General features: G+C 47.0%; 3 protein-coding genes across 3 annotated transcripts in view; 1 reads left to right on the top strand and 2 right to left on the bottom strand.

Moving 5' to 3' along the window:
* Positions 1–5275, bottom strand: part of LOC135808928 (xylan 1,4-beta-xylosidase-like) — a 31105-nt gene extending 25830 nt beyond the window's left edge. Inside the window, exons 1-5 of the mRNA XM_065322179.1 lie at positions 4815–5275; positions 3792–3894; positions 1333–1406; positions 973–1012; positions 231–310 (exon numbers count right to left, since the gene is read on the bottom strand). Coding sequence (XP_065178251.1) covers positions 231–310; positions 973–1012; positions 1333–1406; positions 3792–3894; positions 4815–5024 — 507 coding nt within the window. The 5' untranslated portion in view covers positions 5025–5275. The remainder of the gene's footprint in view (positions 1–230; positions 311–972; positions 1013–1332; positions 1407–3791; positions 3895–4814) is intronic.
* On the top strand, positions 2921–17612 carry LOC135808929 (hypoxia-inducible factor 1-alpha inhibitor-like). Its single transcript, XM_065322180.1, has 9 exons — positions 2921–3010; positions 5518–5579; positions 8416–8750; positions 9324–9587; positions 10572–10757; positions 11797–11892; positions 13917–14053; positions 14346–14616; positions 16444–17612. The coding sequence occupies exons 2-9, from the start codon at positions 5543–5545 to the stop codon at positions 16717–16719; spliced, it is 1602 nt and encodes a 533-aa protein (XP_065178252.1). The 5' UTR covers positions 2921–3010; positions 5518–5542; the 3' UTR covers positions 16720–17612.
* Positions 17613–18252: 640 nt separating this feature from the next.
* Positions 18253–24337, bottom strand: LOC135808927 (uncharacterized). Its single transcript, XM_065322177.1, has 5 exons — positions 22328–24337; positions 20517–21694; positions 20141–20230; positions 19346–19472; positions 18253–18968 (listed from the first exon to the last, which is right to left on the bottom strand). Exons 1-5 carry the CDS (start codon positions 23906–23908, stop codon positions 18915–18917), a joined length of 3030 nt encoding a protein of 1009 aa, XP_065178249.1. The 5' UTR covers positions 23909–24337; the 3' UTR covers positions 18253–18914.
* Positions 24338–26104: the final 1767 nt, after the last annotated feature.

Below are 26104 nucleotides of genomic sequence, written 5' to 3'. Positions count from 1 at the left end.
CATAATACTGAGTACCATAACGGTACTTATGAACATCAGCTAACTTCACAAGCACTCTACAGCATATACGACAAGATGAAATCCAACCCCATCCGTACAGGAAAGCTACTTGACCGTATGCTCACTGCACAATGTCCCATCTACATAGTGCCAAGGGTTGCATAGCTCCGGATCGGAGTTGATATAGTCATGGAGCTGGATTTCACTTGAAAGCACCGAAGTACACGTACATTAGTGGTGGGTCCGAAGCAATGCAGGCCTGTCATCATATGGCCATGGATTCCCTGTCTCTTTGCATTGTTGTAAGCAGCTAGGCAACAAAGAGTCAGAAGCAAGGAATAAGCCATAACATAGCAGCAACACTACATAACCTAGCAGCATCAGTTCAACACTATTATTTGGAAGATATAATCCTAGATACCCCTTCAAGTTGTATGAACTATGAATGCATGAAGTCTAAACTCGAATGAAGAGTCAGGCACTGTCAAGCCTTGGTCCTTTTCTTTCCTATACTACAGCCTCTTCATTCCTACTACAGCCTGTCGGGGAATTCTTTCACAACACTGCAAGTGCAAGCAAACCATCTGTGTTTGGTTATGGTATCCAAATACAGTCAAATCTGAATAGGATGACACCAATAGATCCGGGTGGAATTTGTTCATCCCAGAGGTAGTTCTTATCCGTACCTTCTACCCAGTGAATGCACCTACTTGGTCCAAATACTAGTTCTTCAAACGAGAAGTTTTCAGTGTAACCACCCTCCTGGCCAACAAGAAAGCAAGGCCTTGCAGTTTCATCCTAGCATTGTTAAACATAATATTATCATTTTTTAAACTCCCTTGAGCATGTGTATACTGGGGTGCAGTAACTGGGGGGGGGGGGGCTGCCGGAAACTTCACCAGATACTTCTTCAAGTACTTGCCTAAACAGTTCAAAAATACTCTGATAAGAAGATGGTGACGTTTCTCATACCTCTTCCTTCCATGCCTGCAGCGTGTCCTATTGCCTGTACCTGTGTACAACCGCACGCGCGCGCGCACACACAGACACAGAGAGAGAGAGAGAGAGAGAGGCACACACACACACATTACCATATTCATGGCGCAATGCACTAGATGTACAAGTAGCACAATAGCCGGACAAGAGCTGCCAGCTTTATTGCTTTCAATCCCTTCAATGCATCGAGCATGCACTGAGAATGCAACGATTAGAATGGTGATGATGCAGTGGTAGCGGCACATGATGATATTTAGTCATTGGGCATTATGAGGAATATAAATGCGCTGGCACCAGGCAGAAGAACATGGATAAAAAAGCCACTTCATGACTTACCAGCTCCTCATCCATACTGGCTGACATGCCAATGACCTGTGGAAACACTGACGCTGTGCCATTCCATCCACTGCCTATGTACATATTAACGGCCATAGGTATTCCATAGCAGCAACAGCAGCAACAGCAGCAACGACAGGAGCAACACCAGCAGCCCCCGCAGCGGCGGCAGCGGCGGCGACAACAACACAATGATGACAACAGTAGCGACACCGTGGCAGCAGCTGCACCCGCTTTCCTCTACAGTACATATCTTTTTACTTGTAAATCATTTTAGGCAGTTTTTCACAGAGCTATAATGCCAACTAAAGGACCTGGGAAAAAGAGATGACTGCTGACCAAGCCAAGCACCTCAAGTCAAAGAAAGGCTGTGACGTTCAGAATGTAATTCAGCACCAAAAATAGAAATGAAGTTGATTGTTCCAACTAAGTTCAAAAATAGAAAGACGACAAAATTCATCCCTCATCTGTTAACTTCAGCTCATGCAAAGGTTAATGAAATGTGCACTTCTAGAGCATAGCTGTATGTACCACTGTCGCAGCCCAAACCTCGCCCATGATACCATATTTCCCCGAATGTAAGTCGCACTTTTTGTTACACTAAACTTCAAGGGCAAAGAAGGGGGTGCGACTCACAATCGAGTGTGACTCCCTACTTATGTGAATGCATTGAAACAGTTTGGCTCAGACCTGAAAATGGGTTGCAACTTGTAATCAAGTGTGACTTAATAACGGAGAAATACGACACTAAGTCACTGTGATACGCTGTTTCCATCGCGACAAACACCTTGTCAGGCTCCTGGTAGCAGCGTGAGTCACTGCCACTTATGGAGCGGTGAAAAATTTATCTGCTACCTGGAGCCTAATAAGGTATTTGTTGCGCTGGAAACAGCGTGCCACAATCCCAGTGTAACAGTTTGTACGGTCAGTGATGTCACAATCGCAGTGTAACAGTTCGTACAGTTAGTGATGTCACAATCCCAGTGTAACAGTTTGTACGGTCAGTGATGTCACAATCGCAGTGTAACAGTTCGTACAGTTAGTGATGTCACAATCCCAGTGTAACAGTTTGTACGGTCAGTGATGTCACAATTGCAGTGTAACAATTCGTACAGTTAGTGATGTCACAATCCCAGTGTAACAGTTTGTACGGTGAGTGATGTCACGATCGCAGTGTAACAGTTCGTACAGTTAGTGATGTCACAATCGCAGTGTAACAGTTTGTACGGTCAGTGATGTCACGATCGCAGTGTAACAGTTCGTACAGTTAGTGATGTCACAATCGCAGTGTAACAGTTTGTACGGTCAGTGATGTCACAATCGCAGTGTAACAGTTTGTACGGTCAGTGATGTCACAATCGCAGTGTAACAGTTTGTACGGTCAGTGATGTCACAATCGCAGTGTAACAGTTTGTACGGTTAGTGATGTCACAATCGCAGTGTAACAGTTCGTACAGTTAGTGATGTTTTTGGCTGCAAGAGGGCTACACAGTGTAGTGCTCTCGGAGCACACATTTCAATATCTTTATCCCGCCTAGCTGATGAAGGTTAAGTTTCATAGCTCTGTGTGTTGAGCAGGAGTGGTGCATTCTTGCAGGTTTTCGAAAGTGGAAGGTGTGACATGCCCCTCATGTCCTCGGGATGGCAATTGCGAGTCGGTAAATTTGAAAGGAAGCCGGTGAGTTTCATATTGAGAGCAACCAATTTCGTCCCCAAGGACTACTATTTCATTGATAATTATTTTAGCATGGTACATGTATGCCATTAACTCTGCTAGAATCAATAAATGCTCACGTTTCTGATGCTTTTACAGTCTCTAAAATTAGTTATGCACTGAGCTGCTTACAAAATATTAAACACTGCACGTTTACAGGGGATAGTATGGTACATTAGGCCATGCATGCTTTGCTTCAGGTCGGATGAGATCAGAATCCATAGCACAAGCTACTTCCTTTTATAGACTCCTGTCCTCCAGAGTCATACGCGTGTATTGTGTAATTTAGCCTCACCAACAGTTCTAAATCACCCACCAGATTACACCAAAATGAACTGTCTTGTGACAGTTAGTTGTACAGTTCAGTGTGTAAGCTGGTTGAGAGACGCATTCTCTGCCCCAAACTGCTAAATAGTCATGAAATACATTGCGGATCGCAGGCAGTTCATGGCATTCGTTTGCTAAACGAATCCACTGCATGTAATTCGTTAGAGGTTTGAGGCGAACAGCCAGCACATACATGTATAGACTTCATAGTGTAGTTGCGCTCACTGAAATCAGACCCAAAGCGTAAAGCTGGCACCCTGGACAGTTCTGACTACGACATTGTATTTGTTTATTTATACATCCAGCCGTCCTCGTGCCCCTTCCAGGGCGGCAAGGGCCGTGCAAGTTGAGGGCGCGAAATATGCACTGCTTTGGGTCGGATTCCGGCACCCAGGGAGACTGTACACGTATCCCTTACCTTCATAGTCACTGCCAGTGAATCCCCATCCATGACAGCATTCAGAGCGCCAATTGAATGCTGTCCAGTTTAGTCGAGGTATACTCGGTGACATGGAGACGAGCTGTGCACATAAACACAGTCAATATCACCACAGTGGTACGGGAAACACGACCCGGGTGAGACTCAATCACACACACACGCATTTTTTATTTTACTTATTTTTTACTATTATTCACAAACCCAACTCGTAATATAAATAATAATTATTATGTGGACAAAAACAAACAGCTACTGAGCAGGGGCTGCACTGGGCAGCAGTGATGGCATGCACACACACACACACACACACATTCAATAATTATGGAACCTTTGTGCCATCTGGGGGGGGGGGTGTCATGCCTCGTCTAGTCTCGTTTCGCCTCTCTCTCTCTCTCTCTCTCTCTCTCTCTCTCTCACTCACTCTCTTATCTCTAACTTAAGCAAAGACATCACGTTGAGAAAGTAGCGCCTGGCAAAGCCAGGGTCCAGTACACCTTTTATCCCCGAAGCTTTGCAAAAGACAGTACAATGAAGAGCGCATGATGACCGAGGTAACATCGAAGCATGGCGAGGGCCCGGACCTTGTTTCGTATACAAATTTTTATAGGTGTGATGCCAGGATTGCCGCGCCGGCAGGAACCACATGATTGATCACATGATTGATCACGTGAACGACCAAGGCCAGCAGAGCAGCGACCGGCAGGTGATCTCATGTATCACGTTACAGATCACCAGCCCTGCGTTGCCAGAATGCGCTATTCGTATGATGCCAGTGACCTAGGCAAAGAATGCGCATAGCAAGGGTCCAGAGCTGGCAGGTCTCTCCTCAACTGTTATGTAGACATGGAGATTGTTTCCGTTCCAATGTGAAAAGTGTGCGCATACCAGAGGGCATGCTAACAATCTGGCCTTTTATTTCATTGGTGCAAATGTACATTTGTAAATGATTCTCACGTTATGAAAATTAATTTTGATAATGCACAAGCTTCAGTGTTCGTTTACCTGTTCTGCCTTCTCTTGAAGGGTGAGTCGTGAGATGAAGTCCTCAATTCGGACACTATTTGGCAGTGTGTAGTCCTGAAATGGGAATAGGCCTTCGGCCGATCTTTCACCAGCCACGTGTAACCTGCCAATGCTTGCAATCATACACAACACAACGCCAAGCGTAGCTTGTAGCGAGCACCGACTGACAGAGTGCTTCCCTTGAGCCATGCCTTCAGCACACTAAATTCAACAATGTCAAGGACAAGGGTGATGTAGCGGAAATGAATAACGTAATTACCCAAACAAGGCCGGTCCTGGAAGCTCACCCAATACGTTTCAGATGTAAGCGAGTTTGGGTAACATCATAATTATTCTGTTACCATTCAAAGTCACCTGGCTTGAATGATCATCAGCCTCATTACAAAACTGTAGTGCATGCTTGAAAGACAGGCAAGCCGCAGTGCTTGCCTGTCTTGTACTTCTACTAATACGCGTAGTCCTGATCTGATTATGATGCATGCATTCCTTGATTGATGAAAGTATGCGCACTGATAGTGATAGTGATATTACTGGCAAGCGAGTGAACGCCACATCGGGCGCCGTGCAGCCCTAGACTTGCGAACACTGGGATGGTGAGCTGGTGCAGGGCGCAAACCTGAGTGACTGTGGATCAACATGATGGGCATGTACCGTGTGCATGTACCGTGTGATGTGTATGTAGAACGTCCGTCCGTAATCTGGTAATCATGGTGATGACGCCAACACGACCACATTCTTGCACAGGTAGGAAGAAGATCTAGGAATGAGGGGAACATGCACGTGAACTTCAGTTGAAGTTCGGCATCAAGATCAATAAGGAAGGATCACTTTAGAGTTTAGTCTTTAGTATTGGGTCTACCGGTAATTCCTCCGAAAGGACGAAATAGAATGGGAAGATCGTAGCTGCAAGTGTTGGTATGACGGATTTGGTGCTAAAACTTACTTCCCATAGACTGATACTGATCTAAAAGCGGTGCAGCGGAGATTTACCGCTGGTCGTGCGCCGCTGGCCGTACAGTGGCGTTCTGCACAACTGCAGCAGTATGGCTAGACTAGTTTTACCAGCGTTACTGGGCCTGGTGCTTGCTTTACTTGTGATCGCGGCTGAGGCGAAACAAACCGAGGAAGAAGTCCAGGAAGGTGTGTGAATTCGCCTCGAAAACATGCTCAACAGTGGCGTGCACCGAGTCTTGAAAGGGGGGTTTCTAGAGTTGGTAATTTTTTTCTGGAGACCCATTGTATAAGCATGTATTTGTGCACATGCGCATGCGCATCCCCCGAACATCCCGTCGGAGATAACGGCGAGGGCTAGGGAGGAGACTAGGGGGGGGGGGGGGGAGACTCAAGATCAGGGGTGCAGGGCACCAATGAACACTGGTGCTGATGAGATGCGGGGCTCGTCCGACTGCTATCATCAGATCATGCCGGCACAAACGCGTCTGAGAGGGCACCAGGTACAGGGGTAGAAAGGACAGAAATAAGAGTAATGAGGAATGGAGGGTACGATGTTACTTGGAAATGTTGGTAGATCTACATTGTACATGTACATGTATAACCGGTAGCAGGAAAAAACGAGCACGGGTTACCTTCTACATACATGTACCAGCACTTCAAAAAGTATTTGCAAAGACGGTGCAAATTTAAAATGTACTCATATACATGTACACTGTACATGTTTGTCATATTAAACCCGTAAAAGTTTTATAGGCCTAGCCGCCCAGGCTACATGAATTGTATACACTACAGTCTATAAGTATAACACTATGTCTATGGTACTTCACTAATCCACTCCATGCAGGCATGTTTGTTTCATCAAAACACTGCTTGTTTCGACGTTTCTTTCTTTCTGTTCTTATGACGAAGTTTTCGGCATGTATTGGCAATGTTCCACATGAGTTCAATAAAGAGTTATGGACCTTGCTTCGATGGAAGCTCGCGGGAGAAAAGCGAAGCCCCGAGCCCTTGAGTCGCGGCCGGAGCTGCGCTTCGTTCTGAAGCAGCGCAAGTGGATCATGGACGCACATTTTTACGTCTTCCAGTCGATAACGTTTTTGACGAACATCTCTGCTGCGCACATGAGCGAGAACGAAAGGCTGTCATCTTGATTTGAGTCAACAGTTTGGAAGGAGATGTCGTCAATCATATCCTTGAACTGACTTGCATCGCGCGTGCTTGACTCGAATTTCGAGACAAAACGGATTTCTTAAACGTCACCGCCAATCCAGGAGCGAACCAGAGCTAGAGATCGATCTCTCTGTGGATACTCTCCACTGAAGAAAGAGAGAATATTGTATTTCGAACTGCATGCAAAGCAACTCTCTCTCACTTCGAAATAAGGACATAGTCACTGTACTGCAAACTGCCCGTCGATAGACGCGTATGCAGGATAACCAATCCAGTACGAGCGTAGGCACGCTTTTCCTTTGGCAAGATTGCCCGAAAAAAGGTGGTTTCCAGACACCAAAAAACTCATACGGTGCACGCGCCTGCTCAACATGCTCTCACTTCTAGCAAAACAAATGGCATACTAGTAGTGTTTATTTTAAACAATGTCCTCTTTTTACAACCGATCCAGAATAATAGAGAGGTTAAGATGCACGTTATTTCCGACGTGACGCGCATTTTCACGTCAAATTTGGCGTAAAACTCCAAATTTCGACGTGAGCAGCAGGTCACTCGCGTTGATTTTTCGACGTGCGAGCAAATAACGCGAGCTGAACTTTCGCGTCACGTCAGAAATAACGTGCATCTTGTAACAACAACAACAACCTCTCTAATGGCACAATATAACGTGTTCAGATCACTTCCTCGTGTTACATTTGACTTGAAACTGCTAAACGCTAGAATCTGTTCCTCACATGCGTCTGCAGATTGAGTACGCTGTACATTGTAGATGCATGTGTACCAGTGACCATGGTGACTAGCCACAAGGCTATGTATGCACTTGCCCGTCCGCGCATGACGACGTGTTTGTCCAGTCGGCAAATATAATTGTACTGAATTATTTCCCTGGAACTCCGAACGATGGTCTACTGTGCGGGGCATGCCACATGCCGTCTAGTGCATACTCACGGGAAGGAAACATTCCCGAGACTAGCAACAGCCGCTGAAATAGTGCTCGATGCGCAACATGTGGAACATTTCACACGTGCATGGAAGACAAGGGACCATTTTTGGATATGCTGCAGCTCAGAGAGTTTCATGTTTATGTAGGCTACTAGCAATCATCAGGCAAGGATCAGTTGCCTGCTGATTGCTACATAAGCATGAAACTCTGAGCTGCACTGTGACATATTCTGATTGGCCCTTTGTCTTCTACGTGTACTGAAAAGGCAAGATGGACAACATTTTAGTCAAACCATGCATTGTGCACCCGTGTGGTAATTTCCGAACGGGGGGGGGGGCAACAATTGAAGAAGGTTGCAGTGTGAATTTAGCTACAATCCAGTGTTCATGTTTGCGCATGGCTGCAAATTTCATCAACATTTAGCCCCGCAGCGCTGGGGTAACGAGAGTGACGGATGTCTGGTACACGGAATTAAATGAATTATGCTCCGTTTCCCTTACTTTCATTCTACAGAGATGTTTGAGCTATTTGAAGAAAAGGCCAAGCTGGAGACGCAAATCCAGGCACTGCGCCGTGAGATGGTAAGCCTTCAAAAGCAGATCAAAACTGGTGACTACAAGACGAAGAAGACGACAGACTCGGAGTCCTGCTCTAAGAAATGCCCGACGGTCAAGGAAGCACCACCGGCGGAAGAAGATAGCGGGGGAGTGCTCTTCTCCACTTTGTCAGACAAGCGGAAACGACCAGCAAGTTCAGCGAGATTCAAGGGCAAGTATCCATTCAAGACGACCACACTGGCTTCTATCGACGCCAATGATCCCAAACTGGAAAAAATGCTGAATCAAGGGGTAAGATGGTCGTGGCATGTTTTCCATGGGGAGGGGGGGGGGGGGGGACACACACAATGAGACACATGCAAGTTCCCCAATCCAGTGAGGTTCAACTTCACTGAGTAGTTGTAGAGTAGCGGTGAGAGTGGCAATACTGCCAAAAAAACATAGTGGAAACTCCGGTGTCACACTGCACGTGTTAGATAGTCTGCCCACATAACCGTGACTTGTAGAACATGCAGGTATCCATTTTCTTAGCATATTTCTCTGCCAGTACGCGTAGTGCTCGCAAACTATGTCAACGATACCTAGTATTATGGTCCAAGTGAGAGTCAGGAAGACTTGTGCAATGGTGGTGAATATTATAGCTGAAGCTAACTGGCGACTGTTTGTTGTCTGTTTTCTCCTATAACTTTTGTGTGTGTGTGTGTGTGTACATGCATGATGCATGTATGTATGTATGTATGTATGTATGTTCATGGGCATGTATGTGTGTTCGTATACATGTATGTGTGCACACTAGTCAGAACAACAGTCACAACTTAAAGTATGTATGTGTGCATGTATGTGTGCGCACATGTGCGTGTACAGAGACCTGTTCTAATCAAGAACTCCAACCTGATGAAACCTGCAGTGGATAGATGGGATCAACTGTTCTATGCACAGAACATCGGTGGTCCTAAACTCGCTGTGCAACTTTCCCACACACGCCAGTTTCTCTACTACGGTGATATGGATGGCAAGGAGTTTGTTTGGAAGCCACCGTTTGAGCGTAACATTGGTGTTTTCCCTGACTTCATTGACTTGGTGGAGAAGCTGGAGAAGAACAAGAATGGATCCCATAGCTATTTTCATGTAAGAAGAGGCCTTTGAAACTTGAGAATCAGGTTATCGCACCATATCGAGGAGAGTATGCATGTTGCATAGTTCAAAATCCATGCACAGTAAAACCTGCCCTAATCAACTGGACGTCATTGGTGCAGAGGAAACTATCCTGATATGACAGGATTCCAGTTGATCCAGGGATGTGAGGTCGATCCACGGCGTGAACATTTGGCCGGTCAGTGCCGGATTCCGCTTGATACAGTGTCCGGCAATCACAGGTTTTAACCTTACTGTACTTCCTATTTCATTGATTATGTCGATGCATGTACTGCATGCATATCAGGACCGCCGGAAGCTGTTTATGATTGGTCTGGTAGTATTGCGGCCTTTCATACAGTTTGTGTATCGATATGGTGGATACACATGACCTCGACAGTAGTAGACATGTGTCGGTGGACAAAAAGTTGGTCCGGTGATAACCTGACCAACAGGTCCGGTTCCGGAGGCCCTTTATCTAGAAGTACATGTTGTAGCAATGACAAGAGGTGATGCTTGCCTTTTCGATATGTGTAGTCAGTTGTTCCCCATGTCGAGGGGGGGGGGGAGGGGGGGATGCGTGTCATTCCTGTCCAATATGGCTTGACACTTCTCTGACTCGTCACTGATGTTGCGGAGGTAACAGAGGGCCCATGAGATAACTGAAATGTTGGAGGTCACTGCATGAAAAACGTTGGTTGTTCCCACTTTGTCTGTAATTCTGGATTCCATTTACCGTGACAGTTGTGTGCTGTCTATCTTCAAGCGAAACTTCCTGAGATACCCTTTTAATATGCAATTCCATCGTGCATGGTCAAGCTGGTAAGCTGGCTTTTTGGGAAGAACTACAGGAGAACTAAAACATGATACCAATCTCCAGATTGACTTAAATCCAATTTGCCAAGAATTATGTATCTCCAAGCTGCTAAAATTGTATGGTATTCTGGTTACTTTGTTGCTGTTCTCTAACCCCACCAGTCTGCACTGGAAGAAATAGCACAAGGCCCGCAGATGAGACTGGACTACGAAAACTTCAACTGGAAGTGGATCGACAGACTCAAACCAGATCACTGGGGAAAGCTGAGCACGAATCTGTTCATCCTGGGAATGCCCAATGTTGTCACACCGGCACATTACGACGGCTTACAGAACCTCTTTGCTCAGGTACTAGCCTAAGTAAATGTATGTTCAGGTGACCTAGCATTGCCAGTGACACTTCTGCACATCTGGCTGCGGCCAGCTACCCTCCAATTTGTGTGCCGTCGCTATTGCTGTTGGTGTCTATGTCTCTGTGTCTGCCAGTATGTACGTGGAGTGAAAATACCCAGCGTTGCGAGTAACGCGTTCGGCTATTCAATAACACACCAACCCAACTTCAGAAACGTAATTGTCTATATATTCTCAAGTACGAGATGTGTTTGTGTGAGCAAGCTCCGGTATTCTGGGCTACGCTAAAGAGACCTAATAGCGCGGGACGGTATTTAGCGTATGCTACTGTGTGTGTGTGTGTGTGTGTGTGAGAGAGAGAGGGGGGGGGGGGGGAGGGATAGCATCAAATACCTTAAACAAGTCTTTTTGATCTCGATATTGAATTACATTCCACTCAGAGAACATGGCGAGAATTTTAAGGCTACGCGTGATCTAAGAGCGTGAATCAATTCAAAACTACAACAGCCAGAAACAGCAAGGCTTGGCCGCTCAGTGTGTGTGTGTGTGTCTGTGTGTGTGTGTTTGTGTGTGTGTTTGTATGTGTGTGTATGCATGTGTGTGTGTGGGGGGGGGGGGGGCGCATGTGTGTGTATGCATGTGTGTGTGGGGGGGGGGGTATGTGGGTGTGGGTGTATGCATGTGTGTGTGCGTGTGCATGTGTGTGTGTGTGTCGCTATTCGAGGCAGTCAGGACCACATGTAATATATCTCGCCAAACCACAAACACGTCTTGTTATTGTGACCTATTCCACAGATGTTGGTTGCCTTGTTGCTTTTTCTCCCCTCTCCTCTCACCCAAGCCATTCTGCATAAGCGAAGCTGTGAACGCAGCATACTGCTGCTACACTTCAACGCGGGAATGGGTATAATAATAATAATAATAAACCACAAACAACACAATTCCTATGTTTGACCAAAGAAGGCTACATAGGGCATAGATAGTGCGACACTAACTAAGAGCTTGTCACTTGATGTTCTTCGAAACTCTTTTCTAGATTCATGGTTTCAAGCGCTGTATCCTGTTTTCACCGGGTCACTTCAAGACAATGTACCCATATCCACATGGACATCCAAATGAACGCCAGACCCAGGTAAGTGCGTAAGATCTGCGCTGTGCATACAAACATTTTGGCGGCGGGGGGGGGGGGGGGGGGCTGGGGGGGGGGGGGGGGCTGGGGATTGATCCTTTCATTAAAAGTACTGTTGTGGACGTAGAAATCCGGTCGCACGTCTAGCGGCCCCAGGGCCCAGGGCGCTGGCCAAGCAGCCGTGGGTAAGCAGGACACATGGTACACACATAAGAATGTGCTGCAGCGCGCTGGTCGCATGCGCGCATCCGATCAACATGACTAGACTGTGCACTGCGTGCAACGTTTTGTACGCGCTGAGGGCACCGAGCCCGGTCAATCGAATGGATTTCCATGTCCACGACAGTAGTACACACGGCGGGTATTTGACAAGTCACGTATACAAGACGTTACAATCTCGACTTGCATTGGGTATGACTACACTGTACTTCATCTAGCCTAGTATGCGCTCAAATGTCATCGGTAGTAAGAGCTCAGTGCAACACAATGTCGGACACGAAGGAAATAGCATTGCGACTGTAAGTTGTATGGTCATGCATATTATATGAAACCATCAGACAGCAACCAACACATATTTACAGCCTCTCTTCCCTTTATATCCCTTCCCCCCCCCCCCCTCTCTCTCTCTCTCTCTCTCTCTCTCTCTCTCTCTCTCTCTCTCTCTCTCTCTCTCTCTCTCTCTCTCTCTCTCTCGCTCTCTCTCTCTCTCGCGGGGTTGTGAGCAGGCTTTCATTTCATCTTTTCTTATTATTTCTTATTATTTCTGCTTTTCATCTCATTACAAAAAATCTGCGCTTTTTCTCCATCTGCGCTTAAAAATCTAGACTGACAACCTGCTTGTTAAATCATGCACCTGCTTTCAGGCGTAAAAACCCTGTTGTAGAGGTCTCAGTCCTCATTTGTTAGACTTACCTGTCTTTACGAGAGAACTTGGAAGCTCAGGGCCCTGCGCTATGCTTTGTTGCCTAGCTCATCGTGCATGTTGTTAGAACTGATGGAAATGCTTTTTCCTTTGATTAGCTACATCATTGTATTGCAAAAACGTTTCAATGAGATACTGAAGTACAAGTAACGCCTTCTGCATAGCTATGGGACCGGCGCTGACTCTGCCGATCACGGGCGTTCTGGAGTCGACGGGATGTCTGTCCTGACGTTTCCTGGGACCGGCGCTGACTCTGCCGATCACGGGCGTTCTTCTTCTTCTTATTATTATACTGACGGCAACTAACATCCATTCTGATTGCATTTACTCGTCTCCCTACTTCGTATTTTTTCAGAAAATCTCCCCATACAGCAGGGAGTCGTTTACATAATATGACTCCCTGCTGTATGGGGAGATTTTCTGATTGCATTTACTCGTCTCCCTACTTCGTATTTTTTTCAGAAAATCTCCCCATACAGCAGGGAGTCGTTTACATAATATGACTCCCTGCTATAGATCTACATGACTGTATAATATATACGTTATAATTACTCAATCTGATACGTTATAATTATTATGCTATCAGCCTACATGCGATCCCCGGGCTGGTCGACAGGCGGCCCAGCCAGCCTGCTAGTGGGATCTCGACCTCGCACACAAATCCACACAAAATGTTACTGCACTGAATGCATTCCCCCGATACACTTCGCATATATACTCATTCTCTTGATGGTACCGTACTCTTGATGGTACGGGACAGGTACGGGATAGCGCCAGGCATGTCGATGGCACAAACAAACAAACATATAGTAGCCAGCTGTCTTTGCTGGTACGGTACAGTACGGTACAGATACGGGATAGCGCCAGGCGTGACACAAACAAACAAACAAACACACAAATACCAAATTAAAGCTGTGTGGACCCTGGCTAGCGCCAGACGTTACTGAAGTAACGTCTTCTGCATAGCTACGGGAATAAATGTAACTCTCTCTCTCTCTCTCTCTCTCTCTCTCTCTCTCTCTCTCTCTCTCTCTCTCTCTCTCTCTCTCTCTCTCTCTCTCTCTCTATCTCTCTCTCTCTCTCTGTATATTTATGTCGGCTTCAGATTGATTTTGACCATCCGAATTTATCCGTATTCCCGCGGTTCGTGGAGAGCGAGGGCATAGAGGTGATCATTGGACCTGGTGATGTTCTATTCATCCCTACATTCTGGTATCATCACTTTGAAAGTGAGATGGACAGGTGAGCATGCTTAACTGGACGGAATTTTGCTGCGTACCGAGCTCCTTCTGCTCACTTATCATTGGTCGCATGTTGCATACACGCCTCAAAGTTGTATTGATGTTTGTGTGCTGGTCACAAATGTGTTTCTAGGCAACAGGCCACCATTCAATTGTTTAAATTGTTTTTGTTACACCTTCCGAACAACACTCAGTGAGAGCATGTTGGCCCCACAATGACAACCATTCCGCATGTCTGTATTCTTCACACTGTTCCGTGCTGCCATTTTCTGCTTTCCTGTCCCCCTTCTCAGTATGACGGTCTCGATGAACTTCTGGTTTGGAGACAACGATACTGCCCTTACCAAGCCAGCTGTTCCCCCAAAACCTCAAGACAAAGACCAGAAAACAAAGAGGGAAGAAGAGGAAGCAGCTGCTAAGGCTGATGATGATTTGCCCGAGGACATGTTTCGTCTCAGCACACTCAAGCTTCCCCCAGACACGTATAAGTTAGATGAGATATGGGACCTACTGTTGGTCAATGATGTAGAGTCGCTGATTGTACAAAGCGCTGGTCACTCTCGGGTAAGTCTGATTCAGGGTGTCGTAAACACAACTCGGGTATTCATAGGGTGTCGTGAACACAACTCGGTTATTCACAGGGTGTCGTGAACACACCTCGGGTATTTACGTGGGAGCCACAAGTGTGATGGTAGGGGTCTCAGTGAATTGTGGTGAGAAACTAGCTTGTACGATACTGAATACGTGTTGCTCAAATACACAGTAGGCCAAATCACAGTGATCACTGGTGCCTGCGGGTAGAGAGCTCTAATATAGAAGTCGGAAAAATTGCTGCAACTCAGAGTTCATTGCCATCATGCTAGTTTCCAGGGACTGTCTGAGGATGGCGGCTTAGCGTGCAACTTACTTATCAAAAATATGTATTATGACAAGACATTGTCTTGCTTATAAAGTGTTAAAAAGAAAGTTAAGGCTAAAATCACAATTTCACCAGTTGTAGTCTTCGGGGTGCTGAGTCGAACGGTCTTGGCCCGAGGAAGCTGAGACGCTCCCTTCCTACTTTAATCCCAATAGAACTTGCGCACTTCCACCGAAACTGGGTGACTGCACCCTACTAGATGGGGATTTGTATGCAAAATGTCACTAAAAGCGCCAATTCGTTCTTATAAAAGCACGGATGACCGCGATTGGCCCATATGTTGTAGTCTTTTGGACGCTGAGTCGACTGGTTTTGGTCCGAAAAGGCTGCGATGCAGCGCTCGGCCCTTATTCCCAATCGAACATGCTTGAACAAGCGGTCACGTGCTCATGCGTACACCAGTCACCTGGTCACCGTACCCCGGCCGTGCCTGCAGGGTACAACTTACAGCCTGTTTGACTTTTTTGGGTGCAGTCCTGTCACTCGAGTTGAACCTTGGTGTGAAAGTTGTCGCCTGCTGGCGCTGTGACCAGGTGACTTGGGTACGCAGGAGCACGTGACCGCTTGTTCAACCATGTTCGATTGGGAATAAAGGAGGAACGCTGCATCGCAGCCTTTTCGGACCAAAACCAGTCGACTCAGCTTCCAAAAGACTACAAAATATGGGCCAATCGCGGTTATCAGTGCTTTTATAAGAACGAAATGGCGCTTTTAGTGACATTTTCCATACAAATCCCCATCTAGTAGGCGCAGTCACCCAGTTTCGGTCGAAGTGCGCGATTTCGATTGGGATTAAAGTAGGAAGGGAGCGTCTCAGCTTCCTAGGACCACGACCATTCGACTCCGCACCCCGAAGACTACAACTGGTGAAATTTTGGTTTTAGCCTTAACTTCCCCTTTAACATATGAGACTTCCATCCCGCCGTTGATTGAGCATAAGCTAATCAATAGCCATTCGTAGCCGCTGCACTGCCAGATCTTCTGCAGAGTCAAGACTTGTAGTGTATGTATTAGCATGTAACATATCTCACACATCACCTATGAAGACTGCATGAGAACACCTTAGTTTTTCCCATGTGGAGTAATGTGGAATCAGCTATTCAGCAGCAAGACTCGCGCATGAGCAGAAATTTAATGATTTTTCTGAGCTTTTATTATCAAAGAGAAGTGGTGAGAACACAATCTTGCATCCTGATGATGGCAATTTGACGAAACGTCGAAAAATGATAATACATGTATGAACTGAGATGTGACTTAGCAGTGCCCAGGGAAAGAGCATGTCTGCTCATCACTTCTCTCGAGTTATGAAGCTGCAGGTTGTTACGACGAATTCCAAGTAAACATCGTTCTCGTTCTTATGTGTCTTTTGGTTTTTAAAGTTATTTAGTTCGAATGATTTTTGCATGGTGCCGCACTGGAGAGGGAGAGGCAGAGAACCAACATTGCAATCTGCTGCTTTGCTTCTCATGCAGGTTCGCCAGTTTCTCCAGGATGGTTTCAACCACCGCTATGACCTAATCAAGTATACCGGAATTGAGACGACGCGCAAAGACAAAGAGAATGAAAAGATGTACGAAGAGAAACAGAACCAGGAGCCCGATGATGACAACAAAGATGATACAAAAACAGGAGGCAAATCAACTCGAGCAGGTCAAAAACATAAAAAGAAGGTGGCAAAAGAGCTGGAGTCCGACGACAACTTGGGCGACGATGAAGAGTTCGGTGAGGAAGACGGTGAAGATGAGTAGCTGTGAAAAGACCTGGACAGGAGGGACACTGGGTGCCTTGCAGCCGCAACACACCCTAATGTACACCGTGTGCTGCGTTTGAATCAGCAATTGTGTTGAGTACAAGCCGAAATAAGGTACACAATGTGGACAGAATGTACGCGATAGTGGTAGCCAATCGCCGCAATGATTTCATAGGAACACGCAACACCGGGGCCACGCTTTTCCGCCGGCCGAATGTAACCAAGCTATTTCAAAGCTTGGCTAAGTTCGGCCGACGGAAGAGTGCAATCTTGTTTGTCATGTATTTGTTAGACCTCTCAGTGTCTTGAGTCAATCAGGATGCTTACATAGACCTTGCTGCTAATGCAGATCTTGCATTGCAAGAATTCAGCATTACGAAATAATTACAACTGACTTTCTCTACCAAAATTCTCACCGCCGATTGGACAAATGCTTATCGTCCACTTGATCATTCATTCCATGATGCACACACACACACACACACACACACACACACACACACACACACACACACACACACACACACACACACACACACACACACACACACACACACACAACACACACACACACACACACACATTCTCTCTCTCTCTCCTTCTGCCGTTTCAGACTAAAACTGTTATCATGCTTTTTTGTATAACAAAAATGACGATGGGCTTGCTACCATGCCTGTTCTTTTGCTGATCATTCTACTTTGAGAATGTAGATGTAGCATATTGCACATCAGCGACCTAGACATATTTTTTATAGATTCTCTCTTCTTTTTTTTCTTGGATTTTGAGTACATGGGTCCTGCCATCTAGAACGGTCAATACCCACTGAATACTCACTAATATCTTGTACTACAGCACAGCACACAAAGAAAAATCTAATGATTGTGAAGTGAAGACAGATGGACTAAGTTACTCGTATGAGAACACAGTATCACGATGTAGCGTACATCACGGTATTTCCAAAAACACACTTAGTACTTAGAACGTTAGCAAGTCATCACCATATGGCCTGGGAACTCACGACGGCCGCTAACATCCGGTGAAACCAGAGGCAGACGCATTGCCTAACAGTGGGGGCGAGGGGCAAGTTCAGTTGGTGAATGCTAATTTAGCATGGACGCATGTAAGCATGGGGAAACTGCATGCATGATATTTAGCACAATGAGTGGGAAATTGCCACGGTTACTCGTTCGCTGTAATGCATGATGTGTCACGTCGCTGCTCCCTGCTTGTTCCTCTTCAGCAACAACAAACAAATCAGTTGAAATAACCATACTAGAGCCTAGTGCAGCTGCGTGCAATATCAGAGTACTGCATCCAAGGAGAGAGTCCCAGCACAACGTAATGCAACATTAAGATCATTGACTCTGGGAACTTCCGACTGGTCATGCAGGCAAATTATATTTCTTTCAGAGAGTTTGCATGATTGTGTTTGGAAGTCTGGCCACCAGGCTTGGCCAGTCCGGGGCTGATTGGGTCCCAGGGCAGCTCTATATACAATGTGCACACCTGTCAGAGACTGGCTAGAAACGACTGTGTGACGACAGCAATGCTGTTCCTACTGATTGCAGACAAGAAGATCCGCTGATCCAGTGGAAAACTAGCTCAAAATGCAACGGGTGTTCAAATATATTTTAATCTGTGACAGCATCAGGATGCCAAGCAGTATGGACGATACAACCATGATATTTCATCCTTACTCAGCGTAAATCAAGGAGTTGAAAATTATAAGGCGGCAGAGGACGGTGTGTGTGCAGAAGTATCACCTTGGAGACGCAGGTACTGTGAAACGCAGGACAGCTTCACCGGTTGATACACTCAGTCGAGTGCGAAACATTGTACAAAGCTATGAATTTACATCCTCCATGTATAAACTGAATAGAAAGAGAATCCTTCCCAGTTCCATATAACTTCATGGGGCATACTTGGCACACGCGTGCGTATTATCTGTATCTGTATTATCACCATCATACTGAAACGGTATACGCTATCTGCACTGCCCTGTGCAGGACCAATGTCAAAGAAAACCAAAAGAACCAAAGCAGGCACCGTGCACAAGGGGAACTTGAGAGTAAAAAAGATACGGCATTCCGTAGATATTGACCAACATAACACAGGACATGCACATGCATGTGTTCTGGAGTTGATGGCAAGACGAAAAGAGAGCAAGAGAACGTACATGTACATGTAGTTGTGTTACGGGCTGACCCCCGCTCCAAGAACATCACTGACAACATTGGTGAGCGGCTCCTGCAAAATGAACACAAAGCCAATTTTTTTACAAACAATCACTGCCCAAAGGTGTACAACAACCTCTAAGCCTCAAAGGAGAGGTGAAAGCTGGTCAAGCAACGACCTAAGTGCTGTCAGTAGCCAACTGGTCTGTGTGATCATTTGCTTGTGGCACCAAATGTATTGAGTGTAATGGGGCATGTTCATATGAAAGATTTAAAAAATCCAAAATCATGCTAGGCTATTTCATTGGATGGCAGTTCAACTGAGTAACTCGGGCAAGGTTTTCCTGTACAAGTAGTCATTTACTTTTCTTGTTCTTCTACCCAGGGCTAGGTGAACAGAGTTTCTGTATACAATTTAGTGTTGGACGTGTACGCTGCTCATGTACTCACCATTCTGTGATGCCTTATCAAGTCTTCCATGGACGAGTACACAGTCAGAGAGTGTCTTAGCTGAAATACGCCAGGCCGCGGCTGATCAACAATCACATGCTTGACTGCCTTGCCAGCCTGCGCTGACCTAGAGAAAACACAAACACAGTCATGCACACACACACAGAAACACACACACACACACACACACACACACACACAGAAAAGACACACACACATACACATACACACGCACAGAAGTAAAGCTTAGCATTGCAACAGTTGATTGTTCTGTTTCAGGTGAGAAAACTGAACTTAGTCATGGACCACTCGCATGTTTCAGACATTACACAAGAAAAACATGAAAAAACGTCTCCGGAAATACAGCGCTCTGTAACCTGAGGAGTACATCAGATCAATTATTTTGGGCCAAACTCTCCCCTGCTCCCCTGCAGTCCATACCACGAATTTTCATTTCATGGCAACAAGTACAAACCGAAATGTGACATTGCGACTACTTCAGTATTATCGGAGCACACTGCAGCTCATAGGCTGCTGCATGCCTCTCAAGCACACGGTATACGCGAAAATGTATTATGGTACATGGCACATGCATATGGTATAGTATGTGCAAGTTACCAGGCGCGTGCCCCGTATGGGTTCCTGGGTGCCCGGAACCCCCTTTTTTCGCTTAAAATGCAGGATTTTGCTTCATGTTTTGAAATTTTTCCTGCGGCAGGCCCCCCGAACCCCCCTTGAAGGGCACCGGCGCACGCGCCTGGTTACAGGGTATTATTTTGACTCAACCCCACTCACCTCCATGATATTGTGAAGCCAGCATGAGTGCGGCCGCTGCGTACAAGGAAGCAGCCAACAGCTGTAGTCCGTAACTTTTCCTCGGCCTCTCTGCATGATCGCAGGCAAGAAAGCAACATAGAGAAAGAGAGAGGGGGAGCGAGAGAGAGAGAGAGCGAGAGAGAGAGATGGAGAGAGAGAGATGGAGAGAGAGGAGCATTACATTGGTTGGCTACATTCATTGCTCGATGTTTGCTAAATCAGAGCCGAGAATTCCAAGTAAATGAATGTACTAGTAGATGGCAAAGTAATTACCGGTTTGGGACAGACAAGACTCGCATCAACTGTGTAACTGAGTGCGTGATGACAGTGTCAATGATCTTTATGCAAGACTTACTCTCGCGACAATGGCCCGTGGAACCAGTCGCCGCTGTCAGTGGCTGCTCTATGTGACTCATGGTGATTTGCAGGGCTGGACTTGATGACATCATCACTGGAGTAGCGTCGCGTCGGCGGACTCCGCACTTGTGGTGGTACAGCCGATGGTCGAGCATGATGATGCGCCACTCCATGACTATGAGCACCATGACCAGTGACTGTGCCATGGCTGTGTGAGCTGCCATGGCTACCGTGGTTTACATGGTTGCCATGGCTGCCATGGCTGCCTTGTTGCTCAGCCACGGGCGGTAGTGTCATGAGAGCACTATGACTGCGTGACGGAGACTTGAGGCCTGGCTGTAGCATGGGTGGAGAGGTCGGCGGTGGTGGTAGGTCATCACAAGACATACCATGAATGACACTGCCTGGGATAGGAGATCCGTCCATCGACACGAGTGACATGCCAGGTGTTCCGGGGTGTTCATAATCGTCATCGGAGTTTGGTTCAGCTTGTGATGGTGGACTGGTAGGTACGGTTCTCACTGGGCGTTTTGGAACACGTTTTGGAGATTCGGTAGAGGGTGGGCGGCGGGGTGCTGATGTGGACAAATCTGGGTTGGAACGGGTCTTAGCTGGTCGCGGTGGAACTGGTTTCTTCTCCAATAGCTCAGCCTCTGGAGTTTCATAATCTGTGCTGACTGCATTCACGTCGAACGAGACATGCCTTGAAGTGACATTAGTCTCCCCACCAGGTAAAGGAGGTCCCTGCTGGTGATGGTGTTGATGGTGGGGAGGATGGTGGTGGTGATTGCTGTCACCATCTGATGCTCGACGAATTCCTGAAGGCGAGGATTTCGCTTGCTCGGGCTTGCTGGCTGTGAAGCTATGCGCCGCTATTTGCTGTGTCCATGGGGCAGTCACGTAGCGATTGGTGCTGGCTGACGACGGAATGGTGCTGGTATCAGGGATTTGCGCTGCTTTGGCTTCCTTCTTGCCAGGCGACTGGTCATTGGGCTGCAGTTGACTATGGAACTTCATGGCCAAAGGAGGAAGGGGAGCTGAGATTGCTCCGTCGCTTGATTTGATCATCAGATCTGACACATTGGGTATCTCTTCATACTTGTGTTTGGACACGGCAGCATTGTTGGCATAGGTCGGATTGCTTATTGAGGTTCCTACTGGCTTCTTGGCTCTCGGCTACAATCACAAAGTACAACACACCGGTTAGGAAATGGTGGGAAGTGTCCGCACAGCAAACTGGCAGTACACTGGGCAAACACAGATTCTCACGCAGAATTTGATTCCGCATGGTGTAAATGTGCATAGCCTATAGTGGCTAATGTGAAATGTACATCCGGAAAGGACCTAGAACGCTTCGGATGGTATTTGAAATCGTGCAGTATGCCACATGATTGTTGCTGAGCCAATCCAACCAATCGAAGATCTTGCACAGTGACCAGTATGTTTTTGATACTCCAAGCGAAAGTTCATTTTCCCGTACTGATTGGAGAAAAATAGTGTACTCCATTTTACCTTTGCGCTTGGCTAAACTACTAGTATTGGCCTTGCACGAGAGAAATACAGCCTCCGTTATCTGCACTCATGACTACAGATATCGGCAAACATGGCCCTTATTCCCAGGTAATGGGTCATGTGCAAGGAAGATACAAACCAGACACAAAGCAGTCCACTTCTGAATATGGAGCCAAGCTCCTGTTTCCTGCCCCCCCCCCCCCCCACGACTCACATGAAGTTACATTTTTCACAGTAGATAGACGACATTGACTTTGGAATGAAAATACCACTGTGGTAGGAATATGCGATGCTCACCTTGTTCTTCTTTGGATTACTAGTGTGTTCTACCGCCACGTCCTGGTAGACATGATCAGAATCATCAGGAGTCGGAAAGTATCCATCCAACTTGCAATCTGCCGGCACCCGGTATCCATCTTCGTACGCAAGCTCATCCACGCTAGTGCTTTCCACTGGCTGCTGGCTTGTATTCGCGCCGCCCCTTCCTCGCCTGGAACGCCTCCTACCGACTATCTTGTCCAGGTCTGTTTCATCCACTGAGTCATAGGTCGGTGATTCTGAGTCCCATTCACTTGGGCTATCGTCATCCGGACTGACACAGTTTCGTACGGTACCGTCAATTGTCAAAGCCAGGCCATCAATCTTTGAATAGCCTTTGTCAACGTTGGCCAAGTTGTCGATCTTGGAGTAGCCATCGCCGTCTCCCAGGGTATCGCAGGGTGCGTCGTAGGTGATTTCGTCAGTCGTTGAAGCCGTGAGGGAAGAATTGGAGGTGCGCGGTGACGGCTTCTCCAAGGCAACAGGTCGCGGCCTGAGCAGCATTGGAAAACTTCGCTGTGGCTTCGGTGGACTTTTGGAGCCCTCGACACGAGATGGACCAGCAGCGCAGTCGTACGCCGGTGGTGAGGTTGACTCGCACAACGTGAACCTGGACTCCAGGTAATCAATGGTGGACTGGACGTTCTTCAAGGCCGCGTCCAGCTCAATAGAGTTTGGTCTTCTCTTTTCCTCCTGCAAACACAGTTGAATAACGGGCAGCATACGCGGCTGTGTATCTTTCACCATGGCTAGCTCTTCGGCTCGCCGCTTGATTTCCGGCACAATGGCGACGCCTCGGGCCTTGCTGATAAACCTTCCCTTCGGTGTCGGAGGCTTGTTCACCACCAACTCTATCATCAACACACCGATGGAAAAGTTATCAATCTTTGTGCTATACACCGGCATATCACCGAGAGCTGTCTCCGGGGGCATGTACTCATCAGCGCCTGGCAGTTTGGTCGCTGGTTGCTTGCCGGCAAGAGCACGTGCCGAAGAGAGTCCACCAAGCTTTGCCTGACCCGTGCCAGTCAGTAGTACGGTCTTTGAAGACAAGTCCCTGTGTGCAACGGCAGGTTTGAACTCGTGATGCAGGTAGTACAGTGCATCACAGATGTTCATGCTCACGTCCACTATGTCTTTCAGCGTCATCACTGCTGCGCCTCTGCGACGTCTTTGTTCCACACTCTCATACAGTCTTTCTAGCACTAAGCACGGCAAACCGCTCTTAGGATGTTGCATCACCCCGTACAAATGAACGATTCGATCATGGCGCAAGGAGGACAAGAAGGCCGCCTCGGAAGCGACGGCCATGACAAGCTGCTTTCTCGTTGCCGGATCATCCAAAGGACGACTGGCCAGATCGGCGTTTTCAGCCGCAATTTTCACCGACACACTTTCCAATCTCCATGTTGCCGCAATCATGCTGTACGCCGCTCTCCGCTCAAGGACATCCTTTTCGTGTAGGTGGACATTCGTAAGTAGCCAGCGGGACACTTCAGGAATCGGACAGGGTCCGGGTGAAACAGGTGATTTGGCATCACCACCACCAGTCTGCAACATGATGCGAGTTGCGCAGGAAGATAAGGGCTAAGCGTAAGGTTGCTTTTTTCCACAGCTCTTTGTGCCGACTTCTCTCACGCAAGGTCAGGGTGTGCTCCTTTCCCAACTCCGAGCCCTGGCACCGTGGCGAGCCACATTCCGCACAGTTTTTCCTGGGAGCACAGCAAGACAATTCAGGACAGCGAGCGGATGCCTTCACTGACGGACGAATCCGACGTGATATTCGTTCTCTGTTGATAGCTAGTAGTAGCTGTAGCTGAATGAACGAAGCATCGTCGATTCGTCCGAGCATCCGAAGCATGGCCGAACACGGGTCTGAAGTCTTTTGGTAGCTAGCCTCGGGTACACAGGAATCGCAGCGCGGCACACACAACTCGCTAGGACCGAGTTTGGAATCCAGCTGCTTGGGAAGCACACTGACAAACACCCGCGGTGAAGCTTCTGCCCTGACATGGCCGGCACTCCGATAACACATACACACTTGAGAGTAGATCTACACAGCCTACGCTACAGGCTCATTATCTCTCACTCTCAGGCCAGTCACCAGGCCCAGTCATCATGGTCATGTATATGATGTAGATCTGTATTTAAAATCATGTATGTGCAATGACGATTATGACTACTGCTAGTACAGGATTGGGCACAATGATTATGACATTGTAGTCACCCGTAGTAATAATCAAGATAATAGTAGCACCAGATTACTGCCTTGTCACTTGTGAGTTGTGGTACTAGTAATATGTACCCTTGTCGCAAACAGGCAGTTTCTCTACTAGTAGGCAATAGGCATGCCCCAGTTCGGTGATGTAAGAGCCGAGTGCCTCCGATCCGCTGCGCTGCCTGCTCAAAGTCAGTATCAAAATACGAATATTTCCGCACACGCTCACATGCACGCCTTCATCATGTACTTGTATGGATAGTGTTGTGTATGTACCGTCACGTTGTGGCTAGGTGACAAGACAGTTGAGAACTGAGGTGACGAGCTTTGTTGCGGAATGCAGTAGGGGTGGAGACAGTCTTGAAAGCAGCGCTTTCATGACTCCTTCGACTCTTCGAGTCCTTGGCTTGATACTGTACATACTTTCAGATCTAGACTGTAAGAACAATTCACAACAGTCAGCGGATAAAAGGAAGCGGAGTGCACTGAGTCTGTACAGGTCATTGTACATGTATCATGGACAAGGCCAAGGCAAGGGGCATTACTTTGGAAGAAAGTAACTTACTAGTAGTACATGTACTTACTTAGTTACGGTAGTCAAAGGCCATCGCCAGTCGCACTCCCAGTAGAACTACAGACAGTAAAACTGTAATAATAATAATTTTAGTTGAGTGACTGTAGACTCTTCCCTTGACTTCATCCATTCCTAGACTAAGCAGGATTTGAATCTGCAAAAACCCTAAGGCTAACTGGGCCTTAGTAAACCCTTACTGTCCTTAGTGCGCCGCCTTCGCGATTTCGGTGTTGGTATGGAAGTAACGTGGGCCGGCCGGGACCACCACCTACACTACAGACTGTCAGGACCGCGTACGCGGTATACCATGGTATACCGTCGCCTTCAGACTAGAGGCTGTAGTCTGTCGACATGTCTGAGCCAGTGAATGTCAGCGTATGGGTGTCCTAGTTGTTGCGTACTTGTTGAGTATGAATCTATGATCATGACTGTACTACATGTACATGTACTGTAGTGTAGACAGTTGTAGTCACGATTTATACCCTATTTGGACAGATACTGAGATAGGCTATAGGGTGGTGGCGTTCCTGAGGTCAGAGGATATGGGGATGCGGAAAACTCCGCTTCCAGTTCCAGCCGGCCTAGTCTCACGCGAACCGAGATTGTTTTGGACAGGTTGCTACGCATGGTGTGCTTGCGTACGTCTCCTTGCCACCCCTTGGCCATTGCATGCATGTGCAGGACATTATCCTGTACATGTACATGTACGTGTACGTGTACGTGTACGTGTAGTCTCAAATATGTACGTATGTAATGTTGACTGAGTACGAGGTAATAAAAGCCGAGTACTAGTAAAACGACCGAGGCGAAGCGGAGGTTTTTATTTCCTATACTGACCAAGCACGAAGTCAATACTATATTAGGTTTATCACGACTAACTAAAGCATGTGTTCAATCCCTAAAAAGGAGTCAAATATAAGCAGCCCTAAGGGGTGAAATATGCAGGAATATTTGACTGCTTACA

The sequence above is a fragment of the Sycon ciliatum genome, chromosome 2 (genome assembly GCF_964019385.1).
Source record: "Sycon ciliatum chromosome 2, ocSycCili1.1, whole genome shotgun sequence".
Taxonomy (NCBI): domain Eukaryota; kingdom Metazoa; phylum Porifera; class Calcarea; order Leucosolenida; family Sycettidae; genus Sycon; species Sycon ciliatum.
Note: the sequence above shows the minus strand (reverse complement) of the source record. Positions and strands in the feature narration are given on the sequence as shown.